This window comes from Mastomys coucha, unplaced genomic scaffold (genome assembly GCF_008632895.1).
Source record: "Mastomys coucha isolate ucsf_1 unplaced genomic scaffold, UCSF_Mcou_1 pScaffold20, whole genome shotgun sequence".
Lineage (NCBI taxonomy): Eukaryota > Metazoa > Chordata > Mammalia > Rodentia > Muridae > Mastomys > Mastomys coucha.
This window is the reverse complement of record NW_022196903.1, coordinates 50,484,937-50,500,891: the sequence shown is the minus strand read 5'-3', so window position 1 is coordinate 50,500,891 and position 15,955 is coordinate 50,484,937. Positions and strand designations below refer to the sequence as shown.

Sequence of the window (15,955 nt, the reverse complement as noted above, 5' to 3'; positions counted from 1 at the left end):
TAATGACTGTAGACTTCCAGCTCATTGTGGCCAGTATTTTTTATTCTCAGGCCTTCTTAATACTTTGGGAATGATTTTAAAATCCCCAGATTTGTAACCATGGTCTGCTTTCAGATGAAGCCAGTAAAGCGCCATGCCCACAGGTAGAATAGCGCAGTGCAAAGCTAACAGACTTGGCTTTGACAAGAAAGGCACAATCAGAGGCAGGATGCTACATGTGGGATGCTTTGCTGGCAAAATGTCTCAATCAATGGACTTCAGAGGCAGTGACAACTGCAATGTCAATACTCCAGCACAGCAGACTCATCAGTTGGGATGGTGACAGCTGCTGTGCCAACAACCTGGTCATCAGTTTGCTGGCATGGCATGTGGCTTTGGGTAACTCACCTTGTTTCTTCACCCTGACATGGATTCTGTTGATTTTTCCTGACATTCTTTTGTTGGCAATTAAACTATTACTAACATCATGAGCTAGAAAGTTCTACAGTCACTAGTCCCTCAAGTGAAGGAGAGCTACTTGGACTCCATCCACACACAATCCTGTTGTGTGACAGGGAGAGGGGTGGCTCTCACTCTCAGAAACACTGACAGCCAAGGGCACACCTGGGCTGAGCTGAAACACTCCCTGCAGGCAACCTTTCAGAATCTGCGGGCTCCTCCCACCAAATGACAAGAAGTCTGTGAAACATCAAAGACGTTCGGGTAAGCCACTTCCATTTTCAGACACCCAAGTGAACCAAGCTTCACACATGGTGTGAATGGCCTGTCAAGGCCAAGGCCTCCTTTCTTTCCCTCCTCCATCTTCAGCAATCCCAACCCTCTCCTCATGCCACTCTTCCAGAATCTAAAAGGCCATAAGGCCTTGCAGACTATATAACTGTAGGATAATCAGAGCTGGGGGGAGTCGCCTCCCCTCCTGCCTCTTTCCCCTCACACCCCCCCCCCCCCCAATTCCAGCAATTTACAGGCACCAAGAAAAACGATAAGACATTTATTGAGTCCTCTACAGCAGTTTGACATTCTTAAAATCCCAGACAAGGTGTGAGCACAGCGTTAATGGAGGCAGCAGTAGCAGTGAGGTCCATGGGGTTTATCTTTATTGTGGGAGATTAAACCCAGACTGGTCCAGTTCCCATGAGGGAGCCTGGAACTCACATCTGGAGTACCAAGGGCTGAACCACCCCAGCCCTGACAGATGCTAAGCCTCAGAACACAGACAGCAGACAAAACACACATGGCTGAGTACAGACATAGCACAGGACCCAGAGTTTAGGGAAGGGAAGAAGAATGGGCATTTGGCTCACTTGAGGAGTGTCCCATACCATTGAAGGATTCCTAGGCAGAGAGCACAGAGTTGCTCATAGCAGAGTTCTCCTCCTCCTTACCTTCCAAGCAAACTGAACAGTGATGACGGTAAAGCTGGGATTTGATGTCCACCAGAGCCCTGTGGCCTCATCCTCACGCTCATGCTGGTGGTTTTACAAATGAGTTAACCCAAAAGGGCTCAAAGCAGTAGACAGGCTGTAAAGGGAGATACCTTTCAGGGTCTTCACTCTAAGAATGAGCCCACGACGGTGTTGTTTTCAGAGCTTGTAAACTCACAGGGAGCATTTCACCTCTACCTCATCCCTAGCTAGAGGGTAGGTGATGCTGTAACCACAGCCACCTCATTGCAGAGCAGAGATTGAGGGTAGGGAAGTATGGAGTCCCAGAACTTGGAGGGCCAAGTTTGCTAGTAGGTATCCTTATACCAGGCCATCTCTGTTGCTTCTCCTGCACTGTACTGTGGACTCCTGGACTTTCTGCAGGTACAACCACTCCTGCAAAAGGTGCATTGTATTCCACAGATGCTTGGAGTGTTACATCTGGCTCACATGCAGGGCTGTGCAATACCACTACCATTCAATGCAGTGCAATTGGAAAACAGGATAGGCCCACCTGGTTTCCTAGCTCCCTAGGCTCAAGTGAAATTTGCAGTGTCAGGGGACTTGCTCTTTTCTCTTGGTAGGGGGCAAAGGGTATTAAAGAAATTGAAAAGAGAGTCTCTTGCAGCTTTCCCTCCAAGGAAGAGGGTACAGACCAAACAGCAGAGGCCCTGGTACTGGGCAACAGGTGCAGGGTTAATTCCACCACCCGGCCCTGACCAAGCCCCGTCCCAGGGTTAGAAAAGGAGTTACTGAGATATGCTGAGCATGTCAGGGAGGACCTCCTCACTGTACACCGAGAGTAGTCAGATCTTAGGCATGGTGCATACTGAGGCTCGAAACTGCAGCACCTTTAAATCCCTCTGGCTTCCTAAGGATTCCTGATATAGAATCCCATGTTCTGAGGACTATCTTCTCTCCTGACCCTTGCTTCTTACCCTGTAGTTGGACAGCTATGACAGGAGATAAGGACAGGGATGCCCTCATCCCCAAAATGGGATGGTCCATTTGGCCTTTAAGGTTTCATAGAACAAGCCCCGACTTCCTGGGAATGATTTTCCACTGGCTGGGTGCCCCCGAAATCTGCTATGTTCCTGCCTCCAAGTTTCCAAATCAATGAAGCCCTTTTCACCTACCAGACAGGATTTTCTTAGCATTTTCCCTTTTCTGGGTCCAGGCTATATTACTTCAAGCTTTGCCTAGAGCCCATTCCAAGAGAAGATGGTTGGTATTTAGACAGAACCCAGAGGCACACTGGGATACACACAAATCAGTAAGTCTTATTGCTTGCACTGTGTAAGAGGGTCAAAGGGGAAGGACTTTAGCCAGCCTTGTGCTGTCCCTTCACTGCCAGCGGCCTGAAAGCCGGACCCTCACGGAACATGCAGGTTCCTTCAGGTGCATCTGCTCACAAGACTAACACAAGATTCCTTCAGACAGAAAATCAAAGCAATGGAAACCTGGGAGTTCTGGGAGGACACAGGCCTGGGGCTCAGGAAGCAGCGGGGCTCAGGTTATCTAGTTTTTTGCTGTTTTGCAATAATGCAACCAGAAAGTCACAGTTTCTCCTTCCACAGTGAAGCAGACCCACTGGTGGGAGTGATGGCAAGCAAATGGGGTTCACAGCCCAAGGGGTGCACCATACCACAGGCAACCTGTCCCTGCTGACATAGAAGGCTGGTTCTGCACATCATGCCTGAGGCCCCATTCAAATGTCCATGGCCTGAGCTTCCCCCTGCTCTTCCCTCTGCTCTGGATGCCATGGGCATCCAAATGGGAAAATAGACAGAACGTCATTCCCCTCAATACACACGTGTACATGCACACACACACACCTTAGATGATCTTCACAAGGAGACATCTGTTTACCTGCCTTAGTTTTTAACTAATGCAGAACTTGGAAAAGCACTAGAAACCACCTCATTTCATAAACAAGGAAGTTGGGGCCCAGCACAGGGCACATGGTATTCACAGTCATGAACCCAGCTGGAATCCTGAACCAAGGCTTTCTCTGAACAGCTCAGGCTCCCTAGAAGGGCCCAAAAGTACAAGGGGATCAACTAATTTTTGTTTAGCTGAAAAGGAGGGGATGTGGGGGTAGAGATAAGGTGCAGGGGAAAAGAGAGTCAATGTATACTCAGTGGCTGGTCCAAGCCACTAAATGTTTCTGGGAAAGAACAAGGAGGCCCTTTCTCTTTCCAACTTTGCCAAAGACCCAAGACCGTACTTCACTGGTCAAGAACCCAGAGCACATCTCTAAATCCTATCAATTAGAATCTTCTCCAGTCTTTCCAATGGCTCCTCCAGAAGCACTGTCTCAAATCTCCTAGAACTCCTTCTACTTAATACAACAGCAAGCAAGGCAGCATTCTACACTCCCCATGCAGTCCAGAGCACAATCATGAACGAGTCCACAGAGGCAGGAACAAGAACAGGCATCTACATGGAATGAGCTGGGCCACGTGACCCCATGGCACTACTTTTTTCCCCTCTACCTTCCCAAATCTGGGTGTGGCCTTATTTTAAAGTCTTAGGTTATGGCTGTGCAACTTGCAGCTGGAGAGCTAGGATGGGCACTAGAGAGCTACCACTCCCTCCACCAGCAGCTTCCGCCCATGCACATGATAGATACAGTATCACCTCCAAACACCCTAAGAGGCCCCACGAGTGATTCAAATGTCAAGGGTACATGGAGGAAGTCTTGCAGACAAATCTGAGTTTAGTAATTGAGTCCAGGCTGGGGGTGGCATGTAGGATTCCTTATCAGTAGACGTGGGGCTGTGGGGAGTCCTGGACCCAGGACTTGGCTCATGAAAATTGAAGGTTGCTTCAGAACTCATTGATTTTACTGCAAGGTGGCTGGTCCATTCTAGACATGGCTTTGATTTATAGGAAAACAGAGAGGGAAGAGGGAGGAGCTTTCTGTGGTTGTTGTGGCTGGAGAACAGCTTCTTCAGACCATCCATTGTGGGTAAGAAGTGTAGAAATAAAGCCACCACATGATACAGTCATAAGTCAGGGACACAGTCATGGACCTGGTGGGCTCTTCAGATATCTCATCTTCTTCCCAATTGAATCTGCATTTCTGGCTCTCAGCTCTTAGAGCAAATGAAAAGCACCAGAACATTCTCTGACCCTCACCCCACCTCAATGTAAGTCTTTGACTGAAGAGCCCTAGAGCCCTCCTATCATCCAGGCACACAGGAGCTGAGCACCTGGACAACTTAGATGTAAGCAAAAAGGAGCCTCAGGCTGACCTGCTCCAAAGGATGCTCAGGACACTGAGCTGCATCCCTGGCCAACTGTAGTGCTTGATACAGGCTGAGAAGGGTCCACATCCAAAGTCAATTCACTGAAAGGCTGCTGGGGTGGTCACTACCCCAGCCTCTCCAAAGCAAGCATGTTTCAAACTCAGTTCACAAGGCCTCGTACCTGGGATCAGGCCATCACTGAGGCTGGCCTTGACACAGTAGGTAGAGCTGGGGCCTGGCAGAGCTGAGCAGGGGCATGGGTTGGGACGGGGGTGGGGGGGTACATGGGGCAACTTTCCAAATTTGAGGTGTATTTACATGTCAAATTGGTTTCAGTGGACCACAATAGGTGGGACCCAAACAGGAGGAGCAATATCAGCCTATACCCTATCTCTCTCTTCCCCTTTGGGGAGGAGCCCAGCTTCCTACCCAGGGCCTGCCCAAGGAGAGGGGAGAGGCACAAACATGCTCAGGCACCGGCCCGCAGCCCCAGCCTGTGCAGAAGAAGAAGGGAGACAGGGCTCAGGTGGCCAAGTTGTCAGCAGGGAGGCTGGACATGCGGAGCTGGGAGCTGCTCTTGCTCAGGATAGACAGCTGGGTCCCCCCATTCACTCCACTGCTGGCCAGCGATGGATGCCGGTGCTTGAAGTCCATAGTGAAGTAACGGTTCACCTTCCAGCTCCTCCATTTCCTCTTAATCTCTGCCTGTACCTGCAATGAGCAACATGCACGTGGCTTCCCAGTATCTTCTATGACCTGGCCTGGTGCTTTACCAGCTGTCATCACAACTGCCTCCCACCTCCCACTCCCAGCTGTATCCTGCAGCTTTGTCCAGGACTTGTCTTGTCAAAGTTCCTGCTGATTGGGCCTCTCAGAGACCAGTTGTTTAGAATTGTCAAGAAATCTTTCCTAGCAACTTCTCGAAGCATATGGATTAAATAAAGATCCTCACTCTTGTTTACCACTGTGGGATGCATGTAAAATTTACTCAGACAGCTTGAACTCTCCCAGGTGCCCAAAGCCCATGAATGGTGATATCAACATCTCTGGAGAAGACCTAGAACTTCATAGCTTTGGATGCTCTCAAGATGAGAAGCCTTCTGGGACTAAGAGTTATATAGGAGGCCATGCCTCTTGGCAAACCTCCCATGTAGCTCTCCATATAGTAAATGGCGGCCATACCAAGAAAGTCTCAGCCCCCATATGTCACTACAGCCAAAACCTTTATGCAGTACACAAGCCACATGACTAGAAGCAACACCCGTGCCCATTTTCCCCACTTCGTGCTTCCACTCCCTTGGCAAACTCCTACCCAGCTGCCCCACAGCTTGGCTCCCCTAGGATTTTTAAGCAAGGCTCTCTCTGGTCTCTCTTGATCTGGTCTGTTATATCCTGATCTTCACTATAGCTTAACCTTCTGATCATGGATGTTAGCTGTCCTGAGTCTTAGATGCAAATAGAGGAAGAGCCTGCTGAGCCAAGATTTGACAAGATCCTCAAGGTAAATGCTCCTCTCCATTGAGCCAGTCCCCATCACTTCCCCGGCACCTCTAATTTTGGGCTCTGCTCCAGAACATTACCCCAACAGGCTGGAGAGGGGGAATCCCTAAAGAAAGCTCTGGAAATGAAACACCTCTGGAAGGTTCCAGGTTTCTCCTTAGGCTCACTTCCTAATTCTCATAGGCTCTGTTCTAGCAGGGATAGATAGACAGGTTGGCTTACTGTGGCTTAGCAGCATGGCCCATCACAGTCTGATGACCTACAGGAACTCACTCCTACCCACTAAGATGTGCGTTTTGGAGAAGATGTGCCCTGGAGTTGTGTTCTCAGCAGATATGGTGCTTCACTATGTCTGTACTCGATCTACTCTCTACAGTTGTAGTCTTAATCGGCAGAAGTGGAGTCATTCCGGAAGCGGTGGGAGATGCCAGGAGATGTTGGCAGCATATGACACTAACAGCTAAGCCACTCACTCCCTATCCTCAGTACTGGCAGCCTGGAAGATCCCATCCAACAAATCTGTTCCCAGACTCTCCCCAACGAACCCCACCCGTACTGCTGAGAAAGGTGGCCAAACTGGGTCTTACCTCCCCATTCAGGAAGCAGTAAAGGACAGCCACCACAAAGCCCTGGGGAGAGAACACAAACAACCATAAGCCGACCAGCAAGAGGCCCCTCCCACCCCCAGACACACTGTGGACATGTGGGAGGAATAGCACTGGAAAACATACCAGAAAGAAGAAAACACCGCAGTCTAGACAGGTACATCTGCCCAAGGCTCTAAGTAAGGCTGAGGATGCCTTGCTCCACTAAGACAAGGCACTTCCTTGAAGCCAAATGGCTAATAGAGCAGTTCCCACTGATAAACACCTCATCTCAGAACTCATAGTCACTTAGACAAACACTTGCTATCACCAAAGGCTACTTTCATCCCATTTCTTATGGAAACTACTTGCCCTTTCTAGAGGAAGCCACTAGTGTGCAGGCTCCTGAGAGCAGGACTTGTTCAAAACAAAACAGACATATGTCACCGTTATCCATCACTACTCCCTCCTCTGCCCTCCCTTGGCAAGCTGCTTCCATACACAACACAGTAAAGCAAAGTATGTGTGGTAAGTACTTGACAGCATATGAATCTAGCTCTTCTACACCAAAGGAAGCAACCTTTTTTTCTGAATGCCAAAAACCAGGTCTGTGGCACCTCAGTGCCTTGGGCTGTCATTTAAAAAATGCCAGAAGAACAATGGTTAGAATATGCCAGTAAACATAAAGGTGACAGCCTTGGATTGTAATTTCTAGGTCAGAACTTCATCTCTAAGACTCTCGGTCTCATCAGAGTAAGAATGTGAATCCAGGAAAACAGCTTTGAGTTAAAATCCAAGTCAATTGCACACAGTATTTCTGACAATCAAGCTCAAGTGCTAATTTAAACAAGTGCAAGGACATGCCCCTTTACAACCCAATACAACTGTTTCATTCAGTTCCTAGCTGTGAAGCACACGCTTGCTTGTAGCTACCTACTCTTTCCTTCTTATGTGCTCCCTTGTTGTTCTGGTCCTCCTCTTGCCCTGCACCCGTGTATCCATTCATTTAAGGATCTACCCAGGCATCTCCAGCCCATTCACTTCCATATGTATGGCCCTAAATCTGGATCCTCTGTGCCAAGGTGGACAAGACAGAACTCCAGTCCTCATGTTGCTGGAGTATGTGGCTGAAGTTAGGATGTGGATGCAGCACAGAATCCTAATGCCTGGGCTTTAGGGTTTCATCTCAAGTCACTCAGGAGTCCTGGATCAGGATCCCCGGGCCCAGTGACAGGCAGACTTCATTACATCTTCTTACAGCAGCAGACAGGGCTATAGGTCTAGTACTATAGTACTAGGACATCTGCTCTAGTACTCATGCCACAGAGAAACCCTTAGTTTAGAAGTCAGGGTTCATAAGGTTACAGCAGGTCAGAAGTCAGGGCTTAGCTTTCAACAAACTATGCCCTCTGTATGCCTACCTGGAAGGAGCCCAGCCCAAGCTCAAACACAAGTCTTTCCCTCTTGCTGACGTTCTCTGGAGAGAAGGCAAATACTGTGTAGTGGATTCCAAAGAGTGGGATGAGCAGCAGGGTGGAGCGGGCCAGCCGTCTGTCAGGAAAGAGCAAACATCTGTTCTGGGGACTGCAGGGCTTGGGAGCATGGAGGGCAGAGGGCCTGTCGTCGGCCCTAGCTACCCTCCAGTGCTCCTCTTCACAGACTGCTTGGCATCCTTTACTACTGCAGGGGGGCTGGAAGCGAGAGAGCCAATTAGTGCCCAAGGTTCCTAGGATGCTCTATGGGGGCCTTCCCAGTCTGCAGGGTACCTAGCTGGTATCCTGCAGGACCATTGAAAATGTTCTATTTATAGAACTCCCTTGAGTGATGTGTAAAGTCAAAGGAAAACTCAGGATAGGATTCCAGAGTCTTGAGCCAAAGCAAACCTATCCTGTCTCAGAAGGAAGCAACATGAACTCAAAAATAACTCTCCTAAGACCCCTGGGAATAGGACTCTTCCATGTCTGGGTATTGCTAAGGACATTTGGTGTATTGCTGATGACCAGGAGGGAGGGTCCTTAGGTAGGCCAAAGAAGAACTTGGGAGAGTTTCAAGGAGGGACTTGATGACTGAGCAGAAATTCTGCCTGCACAAGAGAGAGCTGCTGCCCCAGAAACTGAGTCAATGGATGGGAAGGATGTCCACCCTGAGAATGGGACAGCAAGAAAGCCCATCAGTTCTTCTGGGATCCTCTCCTGCTCTCAGCTATTGGGGTAGAGCCAAGAGTAGAGTAGGATCCTGTATAACAGTACAGGGGCAGAAGTCCACAGTGAGGATATCAGGTACAGATGGGCTGGGAAAACTGTTCCAGAGGGAGTAAATTATTACAGGGGCTTCCCAGAATAGGGCCCCACTTCTACCCTTCCCAGAACACTGGCCCTCTGTAACCTCACCCAAAGGGCCTAGCTCTCCTGCCTAGATGTTTTTCCCTCACCTGTGCACAGCCCCCTGGGACCATCGGCTTCACCACATCTTGTCACAATTGAGCCCTCAGATGTGGACTCAATGTGTGTCCACACACATTGTGTGTGTGTGTATATATATATATACGTGCACACACACACACGGGTAACCATCTGACTGGGAGCAAGTCTACCATACGCCCCTCATCTCCCACTCCGAATCTTTCCATTCATCTCCATTGAATGCTGGAATCCAGACTTCTAGAAGATCCAAATCACTACCTTCTGTATAAGGCCCTTGGTGTCCTACCTTGATGTCCTATCTTTTATTGGAGGGAAGACAAGAAGGAGGGGAAAGAGGAATGGAGAGCAGGGGTTGGGGAGGAGAGGAGGAAAATGAGCTTGAGGTGACCTTTAGCAAGTTCAGCTCAGAAGGGAGAAAGCCTACAATCCCTTCACAGACCCCTCCTTGCTCAAAGGCAGCACATTCTATAGTCACTGAGGGTCCCTACACCAGGGCAGGGCCAATAGGATCTGAGTGAGTCTCTGCAATGAGCCCACGTGGGTTCCTAGCAGTCTGCCTTTGTTGCTGTCCATACTTAGTGGCCCTGAAAAAGGCCCCTTTTATCAGTTAAGTCTCACAGCAAATACTTTCAGGCCCATAGTCAACACTGGAAATACCTGTTCTATGAAAGAGCAACAGGCACATAAGCTAGAATCCTTAAAACTCAACATTTTCCTGGCATCAGCTCCTGCTTGCCTCTCAGTGCCCAGGATGTGGCACCAGAAAGCAGCAGAGTGTGTCTGGAGATAGAATAGAGGTTGGAAGAGCTGAAAGAGGTGCCTAGAAAAAGTACATGCATGGGGGTCCTGTTAGGCCCTGAAGCAAGTGAGTCTCCCTGCTTCCCCTCGACAGTGGACCCATTCCAGATTCTTGCTCCAGCAAAGTAAAACAGAACCTGGGTAATGCCAAGCCTCTCCAATGTTCATAGTGGTATTAGATTTCTTGGATTCAGGGACAGTGCCAGACCCTTTCCAGCCACAAGACAGATGTGAATCTAAATAGAGAGGGTTTCCCAGGGTGTAGCCCAAGAGCAGTATCTGCCTTCTCACAGGTCTGATGCTGCTCTGGTATAGGCAGAGATGACAGCCAGGGATATCTCAGGGGCCATTGGCAGACAGGGAGTGGTGATAGATGAGGAAGATTCATGAACCCAGTGTGTGGGATCTGTGGACCTCTGAGGGGATAAGCCTTGAACTGTGACTAACCCAGAGACAGACCATGACACTGCCTCTACCTCTGCCCTCCTATCCCAAAGAACCATAAAGAGGAAGAGGAGTCCTAAAGTCCCAAAAAGATCAGAGCCACCGAAACTATTTCAGTGGGGTTCCAGGAAGGCCACACTTCCTACTCTGTGGGTGTCATAGGTGACCTAAGGTGTGAATCGTAGGTTGTTCTAGGTTCCTGTCCTTGCCTCCCCAGTCACATGACTTGCTCTTCCTCATCAAGCTCCAGTTTCTCATCTACAGAATGGAGACATTATAAGGAGTCACCTAATAGGAGCCCTGTGGAAACTGAGCTTTAGCTAAGTTGCACACAAGGTGCTCAGCACATGGTGAGCTCATCCCAGCTCTGAGCTTTTAGTTTTGTAGCTACCAAGACTAAAGCCCAGAGCAGTGGGGGCCTGAGGAAGGGCACACTTCTGTCAGCAGCCACTAACTGCTGACCGGGTTGAGGTAGGCATCAGTAACTGCCAAGTCAAGATGTTTCTGCAATGCCACAGCTCCAATACCCGCATGCCCTCCAGCACCACCCACAAGAACTGCAGAAACCTCACAAGACAAATATCAACATGCAACAGCCAGGAATAGGGTAGGCTGGGAGGCTCAGGGTAGCTCTCCAACACTCCTCCAGCCCAGCAGAACATAAGCACAAGACAGTGGCAGCAACAGCAACATGCAAATATACCCCACCCCTCCAGGACACCCGGCCACAGCCACGGCCACACACACTTACAGAGTAATGGTGGATAGTTCTGACATCTTGCAAGAGTGCTGCTGAGCCCGCTGTGGCTTGCAGTAGCATTTCTGCACGCAGCTGCTGGGTGTGACAAGATTAGCACTTCTGTCAGCTGGGGACATTGGGCAATGAAGAAACTGCAGTAGGACTTGGGGAGACTTAATTCACAGGGCGCAGGGAGGGCGGAGAAGTGAGGGGATGGAGACAAGCTAAGGAAGTCACCCAGAGGAGGATGGAGAAGCCAAGGAATAAAACAGTCAGCTTTGGACAAGGGAACATATGTCTATAAATATAGATGTGTGTGCATGGTGGTAACACACACACACACACACACACACACACACACACACACACTGGGGCCGTTAATAGGCAAGTAGTATTAAGAGGTAGACATGTTCAGGAGATAAAGCCTGAGGTAGGATTCAGACAGGAAGCCAGAGGTCATCTCTGGTATCAGCCCCAGACTTAGAGCGTGGCTTTGCCAAGGTCACCCAGTAAGATGAATAACTGGACACTCATGCTATAAACCTCACACATGGTTGGCATGAGGAGATAGAGTTCTGGGCTTGATAGCAAGAATCACCATGAGTGTTCTGACTATCTCCCCTCGCCTCACCCCCACCTGCTCTCAGTGTAGGCACACACAGAAGAGCAAGGGCAAGCCAGGAATAATGGACTGTTCATTAGCCTAGATCTCTATTTACTATTAAGGTAGCCACTATCCTAGATGGCTATTCAAATGAAAATTAATCAAAATCCAATGGAAAGAAAACTCTACTTTCTCCATCATTCTAGTCACAGTATCAGGGCTTACTGGTCACATATGGCTAGTGGTGATGATGCTGGCCACAGAAACAGGTCATTTGCAGAGCTCCACAGGACAGTGCTCAGCTAGACTGCTCCATCCAGGCATATGGACAGGGCTGAAGAGCAAAAGCCTGAGGACACACATTGCCTTGAGGAGGCAGCCCAGAGGCCAGGCTGCCTGTGCATCCTGCTGCCTTCAGTCACAGGCATCTAGACACACTCCTTCTGCTGCTTCTGCTGATTCTTTCTGGTCCTGCTCATGCTTGAGCTGGCATAACCCAGGGACACTAGTGTCCCTACCAGAGATCGAGTCAAGTCACCTTAGATAATAAGTAATCTCCAAGTGGAGATAACTAAGGCACCTCATACTGCCTGGTGAATGCATAATCAGGCGTAGATGGATTAGATGCCAAGGGAGACAAGTACGCAGGCGCAGTTAGGTCCTTGGCATCCAAAGACCTGCACTGTGACTCCAGCGGAGAGTGGATCTAAAGGCAACTAGAGTCTGGGGATGTGTTATTCTGCTGAGGCAAAAGCATGTATTGCTAATTTCCAGATGAGGCAAACAAACTCCAGCCCGCCCAGCAGGCTGTTCCCCTACAGGCCCGTGGTGCTCATTCAATAAATGGCATTTTTCATTTCATATCACCTATAAGCTGGTGGGTGCTGGGGGCCCATTTTGTAGGTGTTATTCGATACCTTGCTACTCAAGTGGTCCCTAGACCAGCAGCAGGAACAGTACTTGATCACATCTCAGAAACAGACTATACTGCCTCCCCGGCCTACTGACCTGCCAGCTCAGAAGCTGCATTTCAACCACAGCCTGGGAATGTACCATACAGGGGAAGCCCTATTGCAAGGTATTCATGGATCTTGTAGGTCCTCAATGAATGACAAGGGATTGCTCTGTGTGTGTGTGTGTGTGTGTGTGTGTAGAGGGGGGATCTCTGGGCACAGCAGAACACCAGCTATCCTTTCCCTATCATCTCTCTTGCCCAGACCAAATGGCCAACAACCCTTCAACCTTGGCTGAGGCAGACACCAGAGCCAGGGCCAGTCTGAGTCACTGCACATCCACATATCTATTGCTCAACTGGCACCACCTTGAATTCCAAGCTTGAGCCTTTCTCCCCTAAGACTTCTCCCTTTTCCCCCAACACTTCCTATGTTCCTCCCTTCGGGGAAATCCATGACATCTTATAGTAAGAATAGGCCCTTCTGATTTTCCTTTAAATTGTCTTGAAAATAGCAAAAGGACAGTTTAATGACAAGTTCACTGGGGTGGGACAGGAAGGTCATATAAAAGAGCAACAAAAGCAAGGGTGACACCCAGAGGGATCTCAGGGGAGACTATCTCCAGAGAAAGAGAGGAAGAGGCCCTCTTCCAAGACCCTGCCCCTGGCCTGCAGTGACTTACAAAGAGACTCGCTGAAAAGCAACAGGATGTGCTGTGGCAGAAGAGCTGACCTGGAGCGTGGGAAAGGTGGAACTCCCAGGACAACTGAGCAAGAAGAGAGCAAGGTCTCATCTAAAGATTCACATTGGTCAACCTGGAGGCCCACCCTGAGTCTAAGGAAGCACAGGAGACCCAGAGACCTGGTGGTCAGTGGGAGTTGTTGGCCTGTGGGAATTTGGCTAGCAGCTGGTGCAGAGCACCATCTGCAGGTCAGGGAGCCTAGGCTTCCAGGCCCCACTCTGAGATGGCTTCTCTTCATCTGTAGGAAGGTCAAGGCTATCTATGCCAGGGTCTCAGCTCTCACGTCTATCCCTGGTGATTTGGCATACAATTTCTACAGAGCCTTTTATATGAAGAGCTTCCTGGATGGCAGCCCCAGTAGGAGAGTAGACAGACACCTGCCCATGCCCTGTGCAGAGAGCATTCCCATCTTCTCTACCTTGGACCCTAGGAATTCATGTAATACTGCTTCCTTGGCAGGCTATAGAACATGGTGGCTTCCTGATGCTAACTACACTCACCTGCACCTTCAGAACTCTGTCCAGTCAGCAGGAAGCATTTCTCAGAAATAGCATCCCTTCTGGAGTATGGCTCAACACCATTTCCTCCTCCGGAACGAAAGCAGAATGAGCCTGGGTTCCCAGAGGGGGTCCACACCAGGCTCAAGTTTTTGTGGCTGCTGACTTAGTGAGCAGTTTTCTTTTCCAGGGTTTTTTTGGGGATAACAAATTCCCTAAATCACCCCTGACAGAACTCTGAAGGCAGATGTTCCTTAACAGGGTGGGCATTGTGGGGTTCAGGGACTAGAAGGCAGGGAGAAGACCTGTAGGCAAAGCCCCTTGGTGGACATCCTAATTGAAAGTATGCCTTGCACCACAGAACCTGTCCAAGGAGGAGATGGAGGAATCCCTAAGGAGGTTATACATAGGTTTCCCCTCCCTACCTCAGACCTAGGAGGTAAATTCCAATGCCCACAGGTCATGGACAATAATAACAAAGCCAAGCTGCTCCATGACAGGCCTAAGCCACTCCTTGGTCTCTCCGTGTCTTCCAGAAAACCTCATTCGCCTCCTCTCTCCAGAGACAGGGAGCTGTGGCTAACTTCAGGCCAAAACAAGCTAACCCTGCTCAGCCCAGAACTGAATGCTTGCACAGCCCTAATCTGAGCCCCTGCTGACTCTAATGCAGGCCCAGTCTCCCCCACCCTCCAAGGCCCCACATCCAGCAGGTCCTTCAAGGCTGAGCCAGGAGCACATTGGTTGACAGTAAACAAACCCTTAGCACCTGAATGGCTGGAACCAACCTACAGGAAAGGGGGTGAATGCTGGTCTGAGGGCACAGGCAGGGGGTCCTCTCGGGCTTTCTTGGGGACTCTCAGTCTTAAATTTGTTCTGGAAACAGAGGAAAAAACCGGAGAGCTATTGTGGGCAGACCAGGAGGGGCTTTACAGCAGAATACATACATGTGGGGCCCCAGGCACAGCCCTGAAATCTCCCACCAAGCCCTGCCCACCCCAGGTTCCCCCTCTTCCCCAGTGCAGGAGCCTCCCCTTAGAGCCAGCTCCCCTAAAGCCCTTGGAGTGGAGTACTTCTGTATGGAAGGACACCTAGAGCCTATGAGGGAAGGACAACACAAGCCAGCCCAGGTACCCACTGCCTGTGCTATGGCCACAGCCTAGCTCCTTCATGCAGGGTTTACCAAGCTTCATGGGACACTAGTGTCCTCTGCTGTGAAAGAGGCTTGGATTTGGTGATGGCTTGCCCAGCTTGCCATGGCACTGTATTGTCTTCGAGCATCAACTGTGTGCAAGTGTTTTTACATGCTCTGCAGCTCTCAGAGACTTTGTCACCAGAACCAACATGGTCTCCTTGACCCTGGTGACACCAGACATATAGCTAAACCCAACAAGAACAAGCTGATCCCTGGCCCTGCCTTAGCCTTTCCCTAAATTACAGACATTATCCACCTGAGTTTGTAATCTTTGGGACTCAAGACTATCATAGGTTTAATTTTCTCTACCAAAGAGCCCTGGCTAAGCCTGTATAGTTTTTACATTAAAGAAGTAAGCCAACTAGCTGCTTCTTCAGAGTTCTGGAAAACATCAAATATAAACATAAATATAAACCACGTGCTAATCACAAGTGGCTCTTATCTATGCATTAGGAAGGCCCACTGTTCTTCCCCACCAGGTCAAGAATGGTTGTTGCTGTCTGGCAAAGGGCATTTGAGATGGCAAATGTGCGATCAGACTTCCCAGAGCATCCTTATTCACTAAGGCTGAGCTCCCATGCATGTCTCTACATAGGCCAAGTAGGGAGAAGCAGGAGGAATCTTCCCATTCAGCCCAAAGAAGATGGCTCAGAGGCCTTAGAAGACCCAAATCCTACCAGGAAGGAGAGGAAACTGAGGAAGGTTGGCAGTGCTCGGGACAGAATGAGGCTAACTTAGCTTCTCACCAGTCCCAGTTGCAAGAGGTAACAGTCAGTAGGGGAGTCAGCTCACAGGCAAGCAAGA

General features: G+C 49.6%; 1 protein-coding gene across 3 annotated transcripts in view; it reads right to left on the bottom strand.

Annotated features, from left to right (window-relative positions):
* Positions 1 to 970: 970 nt before the first annotated feature.
* Positions 971 to 15,955, bottom strand: part of Adcyap1r1 (ADCYAP receptor type I) — a 49,422-nt gene continuing 34,437 nt past the window's right edge. Inside the window, exons 14-17 of one of the 3 annotated variants that reach the window (XM_031381995.1) lie at positions 11,176 to 11,256; positions 8,181 to 8,310; positions 6,763 to 6,804; positions 971 to 5,386 (exon numbers count right to left, since the gene is read on the bottom strand). In XM_031381995.1, the coding sequence (XP_031237855.1) occupies positions 5,198 to 5,386; positions 6,763 to 6,804; positions 8,181 to 8,310; positions 11,176 to 11,256 (442 nt within the window). In that variant the 3' untranslated portion in view covers positions 971 to 5,197. Of the gene's footprint in view, positions 5,387 to 6,762; positions 6,805 to 8,180; positions 8,311 to 11,175; positions 11,260 to 15,955 lie in introns of all 3 variants that reach the window. The other 2 variants (XM_031381994.1, XM_031381996.1) reach the window with 2 other exon arrangements.